This window comes from Entelurus aequoreus, linkage group LG16 (genome assembly GCF_033978785.1).
Source record: "Entelurus aequoreus isolate RoL-2023_Sb linkage group LG16, RoL_Eaeq_v1.1, whole genome shotgun sequence".
Taxonomy (NCBI): domain Eukaryota; kingdom Metazoa; phylum Chordata; class Actinopteri; order Syngnathiformes; family Syngnathidae; genus Entelurus; species Entelurus aequoreus.
Window position 1 is genome coordinate 42,081,014 of NC_084746.1, and position 18,611 is coordinate 42,099,624.

An 18,611-nucleotide genomic window follows, 5' to 3' on the forward strand; every position below is an offset into this window, starting at 1 on the left:
GCGTAGATTACAAAAATAACAAAATAAAATGAAAAAATTTAAAAATAATTATATTGACAAAAAATATTTGGCCACTTGCCTTGACTCACATATGAAGTTGAAGTGCCATACCATTCTTAACCCATAAGCTTCAATATGATGTCGGTCCACCTTTTGCAGCTACTACAGCTTCAACTCTTCTGGGAAGGCTGTCCACAGGGTTGCGGAGTGTGTTTATAGGAATTTTCGACCATTCTTCCAAAAGTGCATTGGTGAGGTCACACACTGATGTTGGTCGAAAAGGCCTGGCTCTCAGTCTCCGTTCTAATTCTTCCCAAAGCAGTGGCGGGCCGTGCGTTTCCCACCTATAGGCCTTCAGTGATGTTCGAATTCAATGATTACCTCTCAAAATACCATAATTGATGTCACCACATGATCATTGCTGGAGAAATACTATACAGGAATCAGTGGTGTGCCGTCACTAGAGGCAGGGAGGCACGGCCTCACCTGCCATCATGGAAAGAAAAAAAAAGTAAAAAGAAAAAATATATAATTAAATTGTTATATGTATCCAGTGATAATACTAAAGTTATTTTCCATTTAACTTCACCAGTTTTAGATTATTTTTATTTTTATTTTCACATTTGCCGTTCAAATACTGAGAAGAGACGGTGCGGTGATCAGCAGCCAGTTGAGGCACGTCACTCGATCAGTTGTGCCTCAACATGGATTGTGTGCAATGACTCGGCTAACTGCTGGCCTGCTGTGCAGTGAGACCGTATTGCTATATGAATTATATTATACATTTCCATAGTTTAGTTAGCTGAGGTATATAATGTACAGTGTATTTTGTCAACATCTGTATGTGTGTAACGTATTTCTTGTGCTGAGCGATCATAAAACTGGAGGCTCGTCTCATAACCCCGCCTCCTGGTGCCAAGCACGTCCGCCGCAGAATGCACCCCCGACGGGAGCGCCGCGGCCACACCAACCAAAGCCCACACCCACCCTCCACGTGCAAGACCGAATCCACCCAAAAAAAGTCACTTAACAAGAAGCCAAAAAGTGCAAAAACAACAATGCTCGCGCTGCAGGAGCCGCGAACGACTGCAGGGACACAACATTAGGTACACCTGCACTGCAGGTTCATATGTTTGTAAATCTGACTGTGATGATGCAGTCGTGCCTCACCAGACATTAACCTCACCGCACGCCACTGACAGGAATACATTTACACCTTACTGGTCATTGAAACACATCAACAGTATACAAATCGGGTTATTGTCTGGCACATTTAGAAATCAATTAAAAGGCATCAGCAATTAAAACACATACTGTAAAATTCTCTGCTTGGCTTATGCAACTTCCGGTCAATAAAGTTTGATTCAAAGTACACACTTCTCAAGGATATATTAACTGCCCTGACCACATGATGGCGACAAATACACATGTAACAATTTTAATTAAATGAAAAGCATGACACACTTTAACACCAAGAGTTTACAACTTTTAGTTGTAACAGAACAGCAACTGTCAACAATTTGTGATCTGATTAGCTATCGCAACTGTCTCTCACTTCCATGTGTTCTCAAATTCATCCGCTAACGGTCCCGATGAGTATCCAATCATAGGACTCTTAAATGCCACGTTCAACGTGAGGCCATACAGAAGGCCTTACTGACAACAACTCGTGATCTGATTGACTATCGCAACTGTCTATCCATGTATGTCTCCGTTCACTTACAGCGCACAGAAGCCAGCATTGTTGATTCTGAAGGCGTCTGGCAGATTTCGTACAACATGGCAACATAAGCTAGCTGAACTCTGATTGGATACAAACTAAAACTAAAAACAACAGCACTGGAACGAGCATAATATGACATGCAGAGAATATGAATGATTTGAGACATTTAGGGAAAATAAAAAAAATAATAATTTAATCTTTAATTATGATCATGATTTCTGGTTATGTTAGGCCAGCAGAGAAGGCCTTGCTGCCCAATGTCCCAAAGGTGTTCTGTCGGGTTCAGGTCAGGACTCTGTGCAGGCCAGTCAAGTTCATCCACTCCAGACTTTATGGACCTTGCTTTGTGCACTGGTGCACAGTCATGTTGGAAGAGGAAGGGGCCCGCTCCAAACTATTCCCACAAGGTTGGGTGCATGGCATTGTCCAAAATGTTTCGGTATCCTGGAGCATTCAAAGTTATTTTCACTAGAACTAAGGGGCCAAACCCAACTCCTGAAAAACAACCCTACACCATAATTCCTCCTACACCAAATTTCACAGTCGGCACAATGCAGTCCGAAATGTACCGTTCTCCTGGCAACCTCCAAACCCAGACTCGTCCATCAGATTGCCAGATGGAAAAGCGTGATTCATCACTCTAGAGAACGCATCTCCACTGCTCTAGAGTCCAGTGGCGACGTGCTTTACACCACTGCATCTGACGCTTTACATTGGACTTGGTGATGTATGGCTTAGATGTAGCTACACGACCATTGAAACCCATTCCATGAAGCTCTCTGCGTACTGTACGTGGGCTAATTGGAAGGTGACATGAAGTTTGGATCTCTGTAGCAGCTGACTGTGCAGAAAGTCTTTGCACTATGCGCCTCTCTGTCAGTTTACGTGGCCTACCACTTGGTGGCTGAGTTGCTGTTGTTCCCAAACTCTTCCATTTTCTTATAATAAAGCCCACAGTTGACTTTGGAATATTTAGGAGCGAAGACATTTCACGACTGGATTTGTTGCACAGGTGGCATCCTATGACAGTTCCACGCTGGAAATCACTGAGCTCCTGAGAGCGGCCCATTCTTTCACAAATGTTTGTAGAAACAGTCTCCATGCCTAAGTGTTTGCTTTTATACACCTGTGGCCGGGCCAAGTGATTAAGACACCTGATTCTGATCATTTGGATGGGTGGCCAAATACTTTTGGCAATATAGTGTATATATATATATATATATATATATATATATATATATATATATATATATATATATATATATATATATATATATATATATATATATATATATATATGTATATATATGTATGCGTGTGTGTGCGTGTGTGTGTGTGTGTGTGTGTGTGTGTGTGTGTGTGTGTGTGTGTGTGTATGTATTCTATCATATAGTCCTGTATCTTTGCGGTTTTTAATAACAGCTCTATATTTACTGCAAACCCCATTTCCCTCAGTTCACAACACATAATCTATTTTCCAACCCCCCCCCCCCCCCTCTCCCTCCTCTGCACTCTTTTTTTCTCCTCGTCCATTGACATTTCCAATACATTTGAAATGACTCCCCTTAGTGCTGCTGATGATCCTGGTATATGTGCTTTAATCTGTCCCCCATCCAGATAGCTTAGTTTCAGTATGTTTTCTTGCTGTTTCCTATAAGCTGCAAATATCAGTATTCTTCTGGTGTTTAGCGTTTTAGCGTATTTGATTGCTTTGGTCAGAGGTAATGGATGAAAATGACCTTATGCACTGCTTTCTATTCTTCTTCTTCTTTGCTGTTTGGTTTAGCGTTAATCCTCTTTTTGAAGTGGTTACTATCCCTCTCACTGCTTTCCTCTGACAAATATTTTTTTCCTTGCCATTTTGGTATGGCCATACTCCAATTCCCCTCTTCTACCATCTGAGCTAGAGCCCATGCTCCACTCACGGTACAGCTGGTTGCAACCGCCTATCAGCAACTCCTTCCTTTTTGTTTGTGTTTCCCGCGTCTTTGTCCACTCCTCCCTTCCTGGTGCTACGGAAGAGCGGACGCAGTTAAAGGAGCCTTCTCAGTCCACTCCTCACTGCTCACCTTTGTCGGCAAGGTGAGCCCCTCCTCCCCTTGGCAAAGTGTCAGTGGGAATGGGAAACATGAGTCCTCCTCCTGGTCACCTGAGCTGAGCAGCTGAATGTTTCATGGACTCACACAGCACCAGATCCTGGACCAGGACACACGCTCCACCGGCAGAACTTGCACAGGTATAGGCAAGGTTGTAGCACACAGGTAAACCTCTTGTGTTCTGTTCTCTTGTGCACTCTTCTGTCTCCTCTTTATTTGGTGATTGTCCAGGTGATGATTACAAGATGTCTGAGGGAAAGCAGCGAGCTATGTCCGCCTCGGGGGAGTCCCTGTACCTGCTTCTGGGTCTGGAGCAGGGATGCAGCCATGAGGACGTCAAGAAGTCATACAGGTAACAGCCCCGTGCCTTCATTCTTAGCGGTGCAGGGAGGCAGGTGTGTTGTGTGTTGACAGGAAGCTGGCATTGCGTTACCATCCGGACAAGAACCCGGACCACCCAGAGGCGGCTGAGAAGTTCAAGGAGGTGAACAGCGCCCACGCCGTCCTGTCCGACCCCACCAAGAGGAACATCTATGACTCTTACGGCTCTCTGGGGCTCTATGTGGCTCAGCAGTTTGGAGAAGATAACGTCAATACCTACTTCATGCTGTCCACCTGGTGGGCCAAGGTGGGCGGGGCTTAGTCTCCATGCACAAAGGTGGTTGAGACGTAGACAAGAAGTGACGCTGACTGTGTTTCCACCTCAGGGGCTTTTTGCACTCTGTGGCGTCCTGACAGGATTTTACTGCTGCTGCTGCCTCTGCTGTTGCTGTAACTGCTGCTGTGGACAACTCAAAGCCACGCCCCCTGACGAGGGGGCGGAGCCACACTATGTCTCCCCTGATGACCTGGAGGAGGAGATCGGTGACCAGCCCAGTAACGGTATGATGAATGTCTGTTGCTTTTATTTTGACAGCCGGCTAAGAGGAAGTGAAGTCACCGGTGATGCATTGAATGTGGGCGCAGTACTGCTGTAAAACCTCTGGAGGTGCCACGCAGTGTTTTAATGTTTACATGCAAACAGGGAGTAGTTTTTTTTAGATGTGACCATATGTGCGTTGACAGATGTCGACGCAGCCGTCGTTCATCAGCCGACAAACGCCAGTGAGAAAACTCAGCTGATCTCCGATGGACGCCACAGATATGGCGACACATACACATGAGGATGTCAGCGTGCTTGTTACCATTTCTGGCTAACTCAGCTTCTTCTTCTCACATGAAATAAAACGCCTTCCATGTGATGACATGTTGTTGATGTTTAATAAACTAACTAGACTTGAGGGAGTCAACAGCAGGGCGCGCTCCCCTCCACTCACATTGAGTACAGGGCCTCCCCAGCCCCACTTTCACACGCACACACACTGCACTGTCATGTTCCCTGTTGACCTTTGACATATATGGGCATGTCGGCATAGTAACAGCTGACGTGTGTTTCTAAAAACAGACTCAAGTGTGACACGACTTTTCTAGCTCGCCTCCTTCACTTTTTGCCCTCTGGGACGCCGTGTCTACCGCGTCCATCATGGAGAGTCTGGAAAAGCAGCTCATCTGTCCCATTTGTCTGGAGATGTTCTCCAAACCTGTGGTCATCTTACCATGTCAACACAACCTCTGTCGCAAGTGTGCCAACGACATCTTCCAGGTCAGTGTGTCCCTCAGTTAAGGGCATGTACTGTGTGTTTTCATCTACTGGATCGTCCTTTCCTAAACTAACTAATAAAGATAAGTAAACACAGTGAACAGTTGTCACATATGTTTGTATTTACACCTGTAGTTGTACTACTAGTGTAGCACTTCATAGCACATAGCCCTGTGATTGACTGGTAATCAGACCAAGTTGTCCGTGCCTCCCACCTTCAATCAGTCCGTATAAGCTGCGACACCCTACCATGTGAACAAAATTTGCATAATAAGCGTTAAACGTGATAAACATGAAGATGAGGTCACACCTATGTGCAGGCATCCAACCCCTACCTGTCAACCAGAGGTAGCTCCACCTTGTCTTCAGGAGGTCGCTTTCGCTGCCCGTCCTGCCGCCATGAGGTGGTTCTGGATCGCCACGGAGTGTATGGACTGCAAAGGAACCTTCTGGTGGAGAACATCATTGACATGTATAAACAAGGAACCAGCAGGTACACACACACGCACACACGTTAGCAGCGAGCATCCCTACAGGTTATAGTTCAATATGATGTCATCTTAGCTACGTCAATTTCTTGGTCCAGAAGTTGACTCCTTATTATTATATAGTTACTAATGACTTCCATGGGCCTCTGGCCTTAGATCGAGTTTGCTCAACAGGACACTGACATCTCTCAACTTGTCTTCAAGTGACATGGCGCATGTTAGCATGTATGTGTGTGTAGCACTTTATGTCCCTAAAGTTAGTCCAGAATAAGGGACTGTTGACTATAAAACTGGATGTCGACTTTCACAGTACCCTGGGCCATACTTGCCAACCCTCCCGAAATTCAGCGCCTCTCCCGAAAACCTCACGGGACAAATATTCTCCCAAAAATCTCCCGATTTTCAGCCGGAGCTGGAGGCCACGCCCCCTCCAGCTCCATGCGGACCTGAGTGAGGACAGCCTTTTTTCACATCCGCTTTCCCACGATATAAACAGCGTGCCTGCCCAATCACGTTATTCCATACGAGGCGTCCGGCATACCGCCGATGAGCATGGTGCAGATGGAGAAGATCTTCTCAGCGTCCGTGTTGGCGCACACGTTGCCAAAGCCGACACTGGTCTGGCTGCTGAGGGTGAAGTAGAGGGCGGCGATGTATACGAGCTGCGCACCGACGGGCCGCCGACCATGTTGTTGACGTAGGGCATCTCCAGGCGTTTGCCCAGCTCATGGAGCCATCCTTGGGGAAGAGACGGGAGGACAACAGGGTGACAAGAACTAAATCATCCAGACTAGAGATAAATTGTTCTATTATGTTTATCTTACCTAAAAATAAATATATTTATTAATTTAAAAAAATAAATTTTTTTTTTTTTTTTACTATATTTTGCTAAAAACATCAAAATGAATTGTATTTTTATTTTTATTTTTTCCGACTCCTTATTAGATCCAGCCATAGAATTATACATTAAAATAAACATATTTGAAATAATTAATTTTAAATGATCATAAAAATTCATTTAAAATGACCATATTTAATTATTAAAATAATTGCTTGTTTATCAACGACTTTAGCATTTTATTCATTACATTTTGAAGCTCTCAGAAGCCAAGTTATGTTATATTCCTTAAGATTTATTTATGCAAGTTTGAAGTATCAATTATCTAAACACAGTTTTGTTTGCATATTTTCAGGATGTAGATACATATACATATATATATATATATATATATATATATATATATATATATATATATATATATATATTATATATATATATATATATATATATATATATATATATATATATATATATATATATATATATATATATATATATATATATATATATATAGTAGGGGTGTGGGAAAAAATCGATTCGAATTTGAATCGCGATTCTCACGTTGTGCGATTCAGAATCGATTCTCATTTTTCTAAAATCGATTTAAAAAAAAATAAAATTATAATTATTTTTTATTTTTATTTTTTATTAATCAATCCAACAAAACAATACACAGCAATACCATAACAATGCAATCCAATTCCAAAACCAAACCCGACCCAGCAACACTCAGAACTGCAATAAACAGAGCAATTGAGAGGAGACACAAACACGACACAGAACAAACCAAAAGTAGTGAAACAAAAATGAATATTATCAACAACAGTATCAATATTAGTTACAATTTTAACATAGCAGTGATTAAAAATCCCTCATTGACATTATCATTAGACATTTATAAAAATAAAATTAAAAAAAAGAACAATAGTGTCACAGTGGCTTACACTTGCATCGCATCTCATAAGCTTGACAACACACTGTGTCCAATATTTTCACAAAGATAAAATAAGTCATATTTTTGGTTCATTTAATAGTTAAAACAAATTTACACTATTGCAATCAGTTGATAAAACATTGTCCTTTACAATTATAAAAGCTTTTTACAAAAATCTACTACTCTGCTTGCACGTCAATAGAGAATAGTTTTGAATCGGGAAAAAAAATCGTTTTTGAATCGAGAATCGTATTGAATTGAAAAAAAAAAAAATCGAGTTTGAATCGAATCGTGACCCCAAGAATCGATATTGAATCGAATCGTGGGACACCCAAAGATTCACAGCCTTAATATATATATATGAAATACTTGACTTGGTGAATTCTAGCTGTAAATATACTCCTCCCCTCTTAACCACGCCCCCGCCCAAACCACTCCCCCAGCCCCCGACCACGCCCCCCACCCCCCACCTCCCGAAATCGGAGGTCTCAAGGTTGGCAAGTATGCCCTTGGCTAGCATAATCATGAAGAACTGTACTTCCAACTACACTTGTAATCATCAGTGTTAGCTCTTCTTATGTTAGCTTGCAAAGTAGTTTTAACCTTGTGGAAAGGTCATGGTCAATGTAAAGTTTGTCATTCATCATCATACTCATGTTTTCATGCCGTGCGTGTCAGCAAAGTGACACTACCGGCAATAGAAAGAGTTGAGCATCCCACTTGCGATCAGCATGAGAATGAGAAGATCAACATCTACTGCGTGAGCTGCGCCGCTCCCACGTGTTCCTTGTGCAAAGTGTTCGGAGCTCACAAAGACTGTGACGTGGCGCCTCTCGAAGATGTCTTCGCCAAGAAGAAGGTTGGCCGTGTTGCCAGCAAGTATCACGTGAGCTGTGACGTGGCGGCGGTGACCTCATGTCTCTTGTGATAGGCCGAGCTGAGCGAGTGCATCGCAATGCTGGTGGGCGCCAACGAGAGGATTCAAGCCGTCATCGCTCAGGTGGAGCAGACGTGCATAGTTGTGGACGTGAGTTCATCTTCCTCATGAACTTTTTCACTGTGGTTAACTGACCACACCAAGCAGTGATGGCACAGGTCACAAGTCGTGTTTGGATCTCTAAACGGAAGCTATCTTCGTTGTCATTAGTGAAGAGACGGCATGCGTGGAGTCTCACCTGTCTGTCCAATAAACAGGAAGTCTTTGTTCCAGGACAACGGTCGCAGACAGAAATCGAAGGTTTGCGAGTCATTCGACCACCTCTTCGCCATGCTGGAGGAACGAAAAAGTCACATGAGCGTACGAATTAACACTGAGCAGGAGGAGAAGATGGACTACATCAGGGGCCTGAAGAGAAAGTACAACGAACACCTGGAAAATACAATCAAGCTTGTGGAGACCGGCATCCAGACCATGGACGAGTCTGAGATGGCTGTCTTTCTGCAGGTGAGCTTGAATGTTGTCAGCCTTTGTCATCGTCGTCATTGATCTTTTTTTGCTTGCACACTTGAATCAAGTGTAATGCTTGTTGATAATGTAACTCGCCTGGTCCAGCCCCTGCTTCTGTTCTGCCCATGGCTCGAACATGGGTCCTCCAAATGAGAGTATACGAGAGCACAACCCCACAAAGTGAAACCCAGAAGTGTCTCTCAATCACTAGATTTGAGATTTATACAAATAAAATGAACAGAAATGCTAATATAAAACGTTTACAGGTATATGCTAACATAGAAAAAGTTAGCACACTTCTAAGATGGAGCCTTGTATCAAATTCCATGATTTTTAGGGTTGAACACAAAAAATTACCAAAAATGCTAGCATAACATAGGAAAAGCTAGCCTACTTTTAAAATGGCGCCAAATATCAATGTTGTGCATGCCAATACATGTCATGACCTGAATATTAACCAAGTACCGGTATTAGTAATATTGGTATTATAAGTGCTAACGTTTTAGCGGCACCATGATCACAGAGCGGTAACTAGCTACTGCAGCAATTGACATACTGAGCCGGTGAGCTGCTGTATTGTTGGTAAAAGTTAATTTTAGATTATAAATCATGCATCTCACTTGTAACCCTAACCCTAACCCAGAAACGGAGAAATTGGTCAACTTTGACATCCCCCTTATACCCAGGGATGGCCCGAAAGACACAAAAAGGCGCATGTTTGCGCCCACCTTTTTTCTTTTTTTTTACCTGTGTGGAGATCATGATTAATTTTTCATCTAAATGGGAAAATATAAACATATCATTATTCGGCATTCCAATGAGAGCAGACATTGTACAGTAAGTGATTTTTAAGTATAGAGTATTAGGTATTGACTTGATATTGAGAATAAGTCAATATCAAGTCAATAACTTTAAGTCAATAATATGTCAATATTAGGTTGATAATGTTAAGTGAATAATAGGTCAATAATAAGTTAATGTTTGGTCCACGATCAGTGAATATTGCGTCAATAATGTTCGTTGGACATTTAGTAAATTTTAGGTTGATAATATTAAGTCAATATCATAAAGTCAATAATAATTCAATAAGGTTAAGTCCATAATCTTCAGTCGATAAAGTTGATTCAATAATATTAAGTTAATGTCGATCCAAAAATATTAAGTCAGTAGTATTAAGTCAATAATAAGTCAATATTAGGTTGATAATGTTAAGTCAATATTAATTAAATGATAAGTCAATATTATGTAAAATATTGTTTGGTCCACAATCAGCCAATATTAGGTAAATAATATCAAGTCAATAATAATTATATGATGTTAGGTCCATAATGTTAAGTCATTAATGTCAATCCGAAATTATTAAGTCAGTAAAATTAAGTCAATAATAAGTCCAAAATATCAAGTCAGTGATGTTAAATCCATAATGTTAGGATTATAATGTTGATTGAATATATTAAGTCAGTAATGTTAAGTCTATGATGTTAGGACAGGTCAATAGTCGGTAGTAATTTTAAGTCAATAATGTTAAGTAATGTCAATTCAATATTAAGTCAATGTTATTACCATAATGGCAGTAATGTTAAGTTAATAAAATGTCAATAATGTTAAGCCTAAAATAAGTTGATAATGTTTAGATAATAAATGGATAATACTTAATTATTACATCAATAATAAGCATAATAACTCAATGGTAAGTCAATAATCAATAATAAGTCAATAATAGTCAATAATGAATCAATAATGAATCAATAATGAATCAATAATAGATCAATAATAAAACATTTTCAATTATTTTAAATCAGTGTTTTTATTCCTGCAGGCTGCCAAGCCGCTGCTGCACAAGTGAGTATGTGTACTGTAGCAGGCTCTGTGAAATAGATTCCTGAGTGGTCTGGTTGGACCTGCAGGATCATGGCAGGCTGTGACATTTCTCACCTGGACAAAGTTCAGCCTGGATACGAGAAGATGGAGCACTTGACAGCAACCTTTGAGCGTCAGAGGAGGGCGCTGATGAGCTTGGGCTTCCTGAAGCGTAAGAAACATGTTTCCTTAGCATGAGCTTCCCTTTTTTAAAATGCATGTGTCTCGTAGCAGGCGAGGATGAGGATGGCAATAAAGAGAATAAAGCCGTGGAAGTCAGAAGGTCAAAATTGGGCGGAGTATCAGGACTTGCAGCCAATCATCAGCCTGCTCCTTCACAGTCACACATTGTTGGACCCTTAATGGCCCCGCACGCTCCAACCTTACAGGCCAAAGTTCCTCCTACAGACAGCCAGGCTCCGCCCTCTTCTACCACACCTATTGCTCCCACCTTCACACAGGTATGACATCACGTCCTTCATCTGCCCTCATCTCCTTCATCTTCCTTATCTTCCTGTGCAGGCATCAGGTGATCATCAGAACAACGTAGATGACACAGATGACGTAAACAAACATGTCTTCTCCTTTAGCTGGCTCAACCACAAGTGACTTCCTGCTACTCTGCATCTTACTCTTTCTCATCTTCTTACTGCCATTTACTTTTCCCTCATGATCCTCCTTTTCATGCTCTTCATTCTCCTCTTCCTCATCTTACTCCTCCTCTTCCTCCTCCTCATCCTACTCGTCCTTTATTTTCTTATTTATGTTCATGAAATATTTCAAATTTTATATCAATACAATACACATTTGTGTGCGCGCGTTTTAGCGTATTGCAACAACAGACACCAGGTTAGAATCAGGCGATTGGACGTAAAAAACAGACTCTATTAATATTTCACTCAATGTGAATGGAAGTAGACTTGCGGGGGAGCCAAGATGTAATTCCAAGGTTTTATTTTGAAAAGTGATGCCAGCGGCTGCAGTGTGATTGTGTACCAATTTTAGCATACAGTAAATCGGATAACAAGTAAATACTTATACTGATACTAATACCGATACTTCCATCCATCCATCCATCCTGCCACCGAGGAGCTTCTTAACGCTCTAAATCTAATTGTGACCTCGGCCCCAGAATTAGGAGAGCCCACCGCGGAGTCCCCAAGCACTGCTTCCTCATTGGGAGATGTGTAGGTGGGATTGAGGCGGTCTTCGAAGTATTCTTTTCACCGATCCACAACATCCCCAGTCAACATCTGCAGCACACCGTCCCCACTATACACGGTGTTGACAGTGCACTGCTTTCTCCTCCTGAGGCGGTGGATGGTGGTCCAGAATCGCTTCGAAGCCGTCCGGAAGTCGTTCTCCATGGGTTCTCCAAACTCCTCCCATGTCCGAGTTTTTGCCTCTGCAACTGCCAAAGCCGCACACCGCTTGGCTTGTCCGTACCTGTCCACTGCCCCCGGAGTCCCATGAGCCAAAAGGACCCGATAGGACTCCTTCTTCAGCTTGATGGCATCCCTCACCGTTGGTGTCCACCAGCATGTTCTGGTATTACCGCCACGGCAGGTACAGACCACCTTGCGGCCACAGCTCCGATCAGCTGCCTCGACAATAAAGGCACGGAACATGGTCCACTCGGAATCAATGTCCAGCGCCTCCCTCCTAACATGTTCGAAGTTCTCCCGGACGTGGGAATTGAACCTCTCTCCTACAGGTGACTCTGCCAGACGTATCCAGCAGACACTCACTATACGTTTTGGTCTGCCAGGTCTGTTTGGCATCCTCTCCCACTATCGGAGCCGACTCACCACCAGGTGGTGATCGGTTGAAAGCTTCGACACTCTGTTCACCCAATTGTCCAAAACATGAGACCTCCATTTGTAGTGTAATAATGTCGTTGTCATTTCTGTGTTATTATTAATAATTACTTCACTAACTGCTTCTTTGCTATCACTTTTCGTATCATTTTTGTACATATCGTATTTGCTGATGCTGTTCTGTTGTTGTTGTTGTTGTTGTTGTTGTTGTTGTCTCTCCGTCTTATCTCTCTCTTGTCCCCGCAACTTCCCCCTCTGTCTTCCTTTTTCTCTCTTTTGTATCCCCTCCTGTTCCGGTCCGGCTGCGCCAAACAATAATATAAATCCATTTAATAAGGTCAGATACAAATAAGGCAACAAGAGAAGCATCCCACACTTCTCTTTTATAAAGTAAATATGTACAGAAAATATGGGCATCTACATCAACAATATGATTTGCCTGAGTAGCTGGACAGGAATGAAATAAATAAAAAAATAAAAATAAATACATGAGACCCTTAAATCCAATGATGCAACCACAACCACCAAACTGCGGGCCAAGTGCACATATGGACACCCTTATGTCTGAACATGGTGTTTGTTATGGATAATCTATGACGAGCACAAAAGTCCAATAACAAAACACTCTCGTTCAGATCAGAGCGGCTGTTTGTCCAAATGTGGTCATTGTGCCTTTAATTTTGTGATTGTAATCAAAATAAAACACGTTTTATTTCTATACAAATACATACATTTCAATTTTCATTTTCATTTCGTTCATAAAAAAAAACAAAAAAAAACAATAAACGAATGAATGAAAAGGAGCGAAAAGATGTATAAACCTATAACATCTGCCCCCCTATTTACACAAACACAACATATGTTGTTTAACTTAGAAGACAATAAGGCCACTTTTCCACTGCACAACATACAACAAAACAAACAAACAAAAATAAAACACAATTTTACTCAACATTATATGTTTTCATCATTTTGATTTGTGCATGTGTTTATTTACAGAAAGAGATTAACATTGTTTTGTTTCAACATCCAGTTTGTTCTAACACCTTTGATTGACATGCTTCTTTCTATTGTCTTTGTTCTAAAATTCAATTTTTAAAAAGCTCAGTTTATTTTAGGTTATAATTACTGTCTCTTTTTACAAATTTGTTTTGGTTGTTGTGAGAATTTTTCTATGTGCTTTATATGTAATTTTAGGATATTGTACTCTACCAGCTATTCAAATTTCAAAAAGTTTAACTCTTTGAATAATGGGTTTGTGCAGGGTTGTCTGTATGCATTTCCACTATTGACTTTTACAGCTCTCTCCTGTAAAAGGAAGATTGGATTTAAATATGTTTTACAGGCGGGAGCTAGGTGGCGACTTGTCCAGGTTGTACCCCACCTTCTGCCCGAATGTATAGCTGGGATAGGCTCCAGCACCCCTGAGAGGGACAAGCGGTAGATAATGGATGGATGGATGTTTTACAGGCTCTACCCCACACTTCAACCCAATATGTCAGATATGGAACAATCAGTGAATTATACAAAATATATAATGCTTTTTGAATTAGCAATTCCTTCATCTTGTGTAAAATAGAAAAAGATTAAAATATTTTTACTTTTGTAAAATGTATATACGAATTATATGACACATTTTCGTCAATCATAACACCCAAAAACGTAATATCTTTTGTTCATTGAATCTCAATTCCAGGATACAGTTATGTTGACTGCATATAAAACACACTTAAACCATTTTGGAAGCCATAGAACCAAGATTTTTACAATTTCTCCAATAATACGTTATGATCAAGCGTATCAAACGCTTTTTGAAGATCTACAAAAGTACTAGCTATCTATCGCTGTTGACATTTCCTCTGCCAAATCAATTATTGCTGTTGTAATTGAGTGACTATGTTGGTAGATACCACTATAATTTTGCCTCATCCCTCACTTTAAGCGTGAGTGAAGAATGTGTGAAGAATGCACTACCAACCCGATAAGTCCGAAAGGGAAAGGGTTGATACAACATTATCTGCTCACAGACGTTACCTGGTGGTTGTTTGAGCACACAGCAGCTAGTCCTGGATTGTCCCATTCCTTAATGTAACAGTACCATGCAAGATTATCACAGTTATGAGGCAAAAATACAGTAGTACCTACTGTAACAGCAACAATTTCTCTAAGATCTTTGAGAACTGTGGAAGCAGTGATATTCGTCAGTAATTCGAGTACCTGCTTGGTTCCACTTTTGTAAAGTGCAATTATTTTGGCAGTTTCCATATGATTTGGAAATACTCCTTTCACTAATGACAAATTACAAATCTATGATGCTCTTTATGAATAACATGTTCATGTCTACATAGTCGCTTGAAGTCTTATTTGGACACTGCTGCAAAATTGTTTATATTTAATAGTGTCCACTTTATCAAGAAAATACTACCAACGTTATGTATTATACTTTATACAATTATCGACATTAATTTTTGGTATTTGTTTAACCAAAGTAGGGCTGATGTTTGCGACACAATTATTAAAATCATTTAATACATCATTTTTTTTTATAAGCATCTTTATAATCTTTGTTGAAATAGCTTGAAATTGTAAGTTTTTTCTTTTTCTTTTTTAGAATGTGCCTTTTGTGTTATCTATATTTTTGTCTAACAAGTGACTATAGTATTCCTTTTTATGTCTTCTCATAATTCATATCAATTAGTTTTTATTTTTTGTACCTCTCTTCTGAATATTTTGTCCTTGATTTTAAAAAACATTCTATATAAAATATTTTTTTCGGACAATGATTTTTATCCAATTTGTCTATGGTGTGTTAATTGACTTATTTTTCCATTGCCTCCAATTGTAATTATTTTACAGTTCTTATCATACAGACTAATTAATATATTCATAAATGAGTATTCACATCATCTTTGTACACTTCATCCCATGGGTTTCTTTAGGTTTTCTTTCAAAGCACTTCAAAATGCTTTTCCTGATCTATTTCTTATGAATATCTCTTTTGGGTCTTGTACTAACTACAGTAATACATTGGTTCTCAATCAGAAAATACAGCCACTGTGACACTATTGTTCATTTCTAATTTTGTATTATTTTTTATTAATGTTTTTAATGATAATATCAATGAGGGATTTTTAATCACTGCTATTTTGAAATTGTTACTATATTGATGCTGTTGTCGATAATGTTCATTTTTGTTTCACTACATTTGGATGGTTCCGTGTCATGTTTGTGTGTCCTCAATTGTTCTCAATTGCTCTGTTTATTGTTGTTCTTAATGTTGCTGGGACGGGTTTGGTTTTGGAATTGGATTGCATTATTGTGGTATTGTTGTGTATTGTTTTGTTGATTGATTTTAAAAAAAATTAAATTAAAATAAAATACAGGTAGATAATCACTCACATCAGTCATCAAAATACCACCTACTATTATTCTTTAATCATTCCTCATATTGGTAAAAATGTTGTCAATAATAGTTGCATGATATGTGCAGTAATTCTGGTTGGTTTCATTGTCATAAGAAACAATCCGGTACTGTACATACTGTTCAAAAGCTCCTCTGATGTTCAAATTCCTCCTTCAAAGTCGCTATAAAAAAATCCCCACATAAAAACACGGAATTGTTTGGTATTATGTCAAAAAATGTGTCCATAAGCTGTTCGCAACAATACCCCGGTTTTCTATACACAAGCGGCAATAATATTTTTACTTGAGCCAATAATTATTTCCACTCTGACAATGTCCATAATATCATAACAACAGTTGTCATATTACCAACAAGTTTAAATATATGCTTGGATATAGGGCTATCCATCCTCCCTTTTTATTGGTTGTTTGCGTTGCAAAGTTCACAGCCATCAATTTCAACTTCATTAATATGTGTTTCCTTTAACCAAGTTTCAGTTACAGCAATTATTGTGAAGCTTTTACTAAGATGACATAAGTACTCTGCTATTTTTACAAAATTGCAGTTTAGACTGTGGCAATTGAGATGAATAATACAAGGGCACTCTATCACTGGACCTATTGTAGCAATGAAATGATCCTTAGTATATTTACTTTCATTAATGACAGGAATTAGTGAATTATAATCAATAGTATTTTCCAAGAGTACATAGATAGGGCACAAGGAAGGGCATCGAAATAAAAACTAAACCAAAACCATTCATGCGTTTGGCAACTTTTTTGGTACTATTTGGAATATGTCATGTTTCCTTATTCCGCAGTAAGAAAGGTGTATGAGTGTTTGCACTGAGAGACAGAGATGTGGGTGTGGATTTGTGGCTGAGAGGCCTCGGATTGGTGGAATATTGACATCATATAAATATTCCTCTTTACACTTGGCCAGAGATTTATCGCTCACATTTAGATTTAGATTTAAGATTTAGGTTTAAATTTAAGATTTATGTTGAGATTTAACATTTAGCGTTCACATGTAGATTTAAAATGTATATTTAACATTTAGGTTTAGATTTAACATTTAGCGCTCACATTTAGATTTAGATTTTAATTTCAGATTTAGCTTTAGATTCAACATTTAGGTTTAGATTTAACATTTAGCGCTCACATGTACCCCGCCTACCGCCCGAATGCAGCTGAGATAGTCTCCAGCACCCACCGCGACACCGAAAGGGACAAGCGGTAGAAAAATAGATGGACGGATGGATGTAGATTTAAGATTTATATTTACCTTTAGGTTTAGATTTAACATTTAGGTTTAGATTTAACATTTAGGTTTAGATTTAACATTTAGCGCTCACATTTAATATTTAGCGCTCACATGTAGATTTAAGATTTATATTCAACATTTAGCGCTCACATTTAACATTTAGCGCTCACATTTAGATTTTGATTTAAATTTCAGATTTAGGTTTAGATTCAACATTTAGATTTCGATTTAACATTTAGTGCTCACATGTAGATTTAATATTTATATTTAACATTTGGGTTTAGATTTAACATTTAGGTTTAGATTCAACATTAAGTTTAGATTTAACATTTAGCGTTCACATTTAACATTTAGCGCTGACATCTAGATTTTGATTAAGATTTCAGATTTAGGTTTAGATTCAACATTTAGATTTAGATTTGAAATTTGGTGCTCACATGTAGATTTAAGATTTATATTTAACATTTGGGTTTAGATTTAACATTTAGGTTTAGATTCAACATTAAGTTTAGATTTAACATTTAGCGCTCACATTTAACATTTAGCGCTCACATCTAGATTTTGATTTAGATTTCAGATTTAGGTTTAGATTCAACATTTGGATTTAGATTTGACATTTGGTGCTCACATGTAGATTCAAGATTTATATTTAACATTTAGGTTTAGATTTAAATTTAACATTTAGCGCTCACAATTAGATTTTGATTTTGATTTCAGATTTAGGTTTGGATTCAACATTTAGGTTTAGATTTAACATTTAGTGTTCACATATAGATTTATATTTAATATTTAGGTTTATATTTAACATTTAGATATATTTAATGTAGACTTAAGATTTATATTTAACATTTAGGTTTAGATTTAAATGTAACATTTAGCGCTCACATTTAGATTTTGATTTAGATTTCAGATTTAGGTTTAGATTCAACATTTAGGTTTAGATTTAACATTTAGCGCTCACATTTAACATTTAGCGCTCACATTTAACATTTAGCTCTCACATTTAGATTTGGATTCAACATTTAGGTTTAGATTTAACATTTAGTGTTCACGTATATATTTATATTTAATATTTACTAAATATTAAATCTAAATGTTAA

The 18,611-nt window shown here is 39.0% G+C and overlaps 2 protein-coding genes across 2 annotated transcripts; both read left to right on the forward strand.

Moving 5' to 3' along the window:
* The first annotated feature begins 3,759 nt into the window (after positions 1-3,759).
* On the forward strand, positions 3,760-4,982 carry LOC133631377 (dnaJ homolog subfamily C member 5-like). The gene is made up of 5 exons (XM_062023572.1): positions 3,760-3,959; positions 4,051-4,171; positions 4,234-4,447; positions 4,527-4,701; positions 4,885-4,982. Exons 1-5 carry the CDS (start codon positions 3,890-3,892, stop codon positions 4,980-4,982), a joined length of 678 nt encoding a protein of 225 aa, XP_061879556.1. The 5' UTR covers positions 3,760-3,889.
* Positions 4,983-5,211: 229 nt separating this feature from the next.
* Positions 5,212-16,161, forward strand: LOC133631378 (tripartite motif-containing protein 54-like). The gene is made up of 9 exons (XM_062023573.1): positions 5,212-5,461; positions 5,779-5,951; positions 8,400-8,580; positions 8,653-8,748; positions 8,932-9,165; positions 10,988-11,010; positions 11,076-11,200; positions 11,260-11,489; positions 11,551-16,161. Exons 1-9 carry the CDS (start codon positions 5,342-5,344, stop codon positions 11,635-11,637), a joined length of 1,269 nt encoding a protein of 422 aa, XP_061879557.1. The 5' UTR covers positions 5,212-5,341; the 3' UTR covers positions 11,638-16,161.
* Positions 16,162-18,611: the final 2,450 nt, after the last annotated feature.

Excerpts from the sequence above, each read along its gene's own strand:
- LOC133631377 (XM_062023572.1), top strand. The coding sequence starts at position 3,890 with ATGTTTCATGGACTCACACAGCACCAGATCCTGGACCAGGACACACGC. Across the intron at positions 4,172-4,233 it reads GACGTCAAGAAGTCATACAG|GAAGCTGGCATTGCGTTACC; the intron begins GTAACAGCCCCG and ends GTGTGTTGACAG. Across the intron at positions 4,702-4,884 it reads CGGTGACCAGCCCAGTAACG|ATGTCGACGCAGCCGTCGTT; the intron begins GTATGATGAATG and ends GTGCGTTGACAG.
- LOC133631378 (XM_062023573.1), top strand. The coding sequence starts at position 5,342 with ATGGAGAGTCTGGAAAAGCAGCTCATCTGTCCCATTTGTCTGGAGATG. Across the intron at positions 8,749-8,931 it reads AGACGTGCATAGTTGTGGAC|GACAACGGTCGCAGACAGAA; the intron begins GTGAGTTCATCT and ends TCTTTGTTCCAG. Across the intron at positions 11,490-11,550 it reads TTGCTCCCACCTTCACACAG|GCATCAGGTGATCATCAGAA; the intron begins GTATGACATCAC and ends CTTCCTGTGCAG.